The sequence below is a fragment of the Tigriopus californicus genome, chromosome 11, assembly GCF_007210705.1.
Source record: "Tigriopus californicus strain San Diego chromosome 11, Tcal_SD_v2.1, whole genome shotgun sequence".
NCBI classification, from domain to species: Eukaryota; Metazoa; Arthropoda; class Copepoda; order Harpacticoida; family Harpacticidae; genus Tigriopus; species Tigriopus californicus.
Genome location: NC_081450.1, coordinates 6,317,948 through 6,320,724, shown reverse-complemented (window position 1 = coordinate 6,320,724; position 2,777 = coordinate 6,317,948). Strand labels below are relative to the sequence as shown.

The 2,777-nt window shown below is 41.9% G+C and overlaps 1 protein-coding gene across 1 annotated transcript in view; it reads right to left on the bottom strand.

Moving 5' to 3' along the window:
* Positions 1-565: 565 nt before the first annotated feature.
* The window catches only part of LOC131890732 (uncharacterized), a 6,947-nt gene continuing 4,735 nt past the window's right edge, over positions 566-2,777 (bottom strand). Inside the window, exons 3-4 of the mRNA XM_059240142.1 lie at positions 1,030-1,170; positions 566-831 (exon numbers count right to left, since the gene is read on the bottom strand). Of these exons, the coding sequence (XP_059096125.1) occupies positions 566-831; positions 1,030-1,170 (407 nt within the window). The remainder of the gene's footprint in view (positions 832-1,029; positions 1,171-2,777) is intronic.

Genomic DNA, 2,777 nt, shown 5'->3' with positions numbered 1-2,777 from the left:
ATGCAAATCCCTTCTAACCCTACCAAGATCGATAAACCCAAGCAAGAAAGACAACGCGAAGGAAAACGTTGTCAGGCGGAATATAATGAATCGAATTTGACAACTTTTGTCTAAAACATTTGAGCGCCCCGTTGTCGTTTCAGACGCTAATGAGAACTCCTGTCGTAAGGACTTTGCAAACAAGCACTGATTTCATGTCACTTGCAACTGATATCTCAAGGCAGATTGCACGATATGCAGAAGTAAGGCCAAGCTCTGCAACCGAACAATATCTAAACAGCTTAGGAATTGTTGGGATGGAATCATCAAAGGAAGGATGTCTAAATTCTCTTCATTGACGTTTGCTTATTGTAAGATTTTTTCCCCCTCTTCGCGTTTCCTTTCGACGAAATCTCGTCGCCATCGCATCATCACCATGAATAAGTATTTTGCTCCTAAAACATACTTGCTTTGTTAGTAGAAACGCCAAATGATTGTTTCATATCAATTAGGAATCACATTGCACGCCTCTTATTTTTAAACTTGTGGATTTTACATTGGCCTCAATTTTGCATACATCACTCGTCTATAATTTGGGAAGTTGAGGTTGCCTTAGCACTTCCATTACAATGTTTAACCGCTGGTTGACAATTTGGGCGCACATTTTCTTGTGGGTCTTTTGTGCCCTCTTGAAGCATTTGTTATTGCAAAAGAACGAGGCCCTGCAAGTATAACAGACCTTCATGTCGAATTCTTCTCGACCACAGTTATCGCACACTCGAAGAGGTTCCTCGTTATCGACCAATTTCTTCCACGTGAGGTGGATCATTTCGTCAAGCACGTTGTTCCTCGCTTCAGGCGACACAATGTGTTGGAAAATTGATTCCATTGGCTTCAACAATGGCGAAGGAAAACCTTGATCAACCGTTTCTTGAGATGCAGAAATTGACACTTCTCTTTGGTTTTCAGAAATTAGGGTGGCAGGTTTTTCCTCTGTGGTTTTCGGATCACTTTTTTTGTTAGGAGAACTAGATGTGGGAGGGTCTTTACCTGCAAATTCCGTGGGACAAGATGAATCAGGAACAGAGTTCTCCTTCTGTTGTATTTCTGAATCCGAGTCAATTTTTGGTTCTGCGGGGCTTGAAGCAGGTGCGAAACATCGGACATGTTCTTGGGCTTGATAGAGTGCTTCTAAAGTACATGAATCGTCACTTTCATTGTTTCCCATGTTCGCCAATACTTTGGACTTTTCTTCGTGGAAAAGCTCGAGCATCCCAGGGTACATCACACCGTTGCAAGGTTTTGATTTTTTAGGCGGCTTGTCTTTCTTGGTTTGTTTCATTATCCGACGGAATTGTTCTCTTTCGTCAAAATCCTCCCACAGACGCCGGGCTTCGTTTTTTTGAATATCCACAAATATTTCAAATTCCCTTTTCTTCTTATAGCACTGACAAAGAGGATTGGAATATAAAATTGGAGGAGCTAATAATTCCACAATCATCAGCATAAATTTAAAATGAAACAAGAATACTGTTAGAGGTTCGGAAGCTACATCTGTTTTTGCAATGAATGAGCGCTTTGCAACCTCAGGATAATTTTCGTGGCACAGATGATGTCTTAATTCAGTAAAGGATCCTTGAAAAAAAAAGAGTGCTCCGAAATACGAAAGGTCAAATGGCCGGGGCATCATTGTATCGCAATATAGCAAATCAGGTTGAAATGCCGCCCTAATGGAGGCAGTACTTGAGCCAAGAATAAAACCAAGCTCTTTCATCGATGAGGTCAATGTGCAATCCTCTCCCCGAAAAAGGGGCACCAATGAATGGGATCCGGTGAACTCGTCACATAAATTGGTGAAATTCAAGCGATCGGAAGAGATATTTGGGTCATACGTCTTTGCTACCATATAAATTGGGATGTCACACACTTCAATGTGAAAATCTAACACGGCTTTGAAGGTACCCAGGATATAACACTTCTTATTTGGCTTGAACGATGTCGATCCAGAGATTTTGCTCTTTAATGGCCTAGTGGATAAAGGGATGTTGAAAGACACAAAATGTCTTTGGGTCCACTTCGAGTCGTTAGGAACATAAAACCGACAACCAATTCCACTTTCATCTCTTAGGAGGATGCCGGACCGTGCCTCTTTTCCAGGAATGTTAACTACTAGAGCGTATTGGTGTTTGCGACCATCTCCAAAAATTGCTCTGATGGTTTGGCGGAATATGTCTATGAAACAGCCATGACCCAAATCAGATCCCTCCCTAGCCCATATCGGTGCAATGGAAAAGGAGAACATTGTGGAGTTCTTTATCAGGTCCTGGACGACAAACTCAGTAATCCCGCCTTTAAAGACAAGGGTTTGAGGGTGAATTGATTGGAAAAACGTTTGCCAATACTTGGGATTCTTAAAGTTTCCATCTTCGTGAATGAGCCAACCACTTAATCCAAAAGGTGTCTCGTGCTCTTCCATAGTTATGAACAGTGATCCTGTCCACATCAGGACTTTGTGGTTTCTATTTTGTAACGCATGATTGTAGTGAGATTTGGAAAACATGGGAAAAGGTCGAGGAGGAGCGAGGCCATCCGTGAGAACATCCTCCACATCATCTGTTACGAACACATAGAAATGACAACCGATGTGACCCACAGTACGGGCTATCTCATCAATTGTTTGGTCTTCCATCCCNGTTGCTAGAAGTTGAACAAGTCATTCAACCTTTTATGTCATGAGCTTTCGGCTTATCAAGAACAAGATTGCTTGAAAGGCATTTTTTTACTTCCTTGTCTCACCA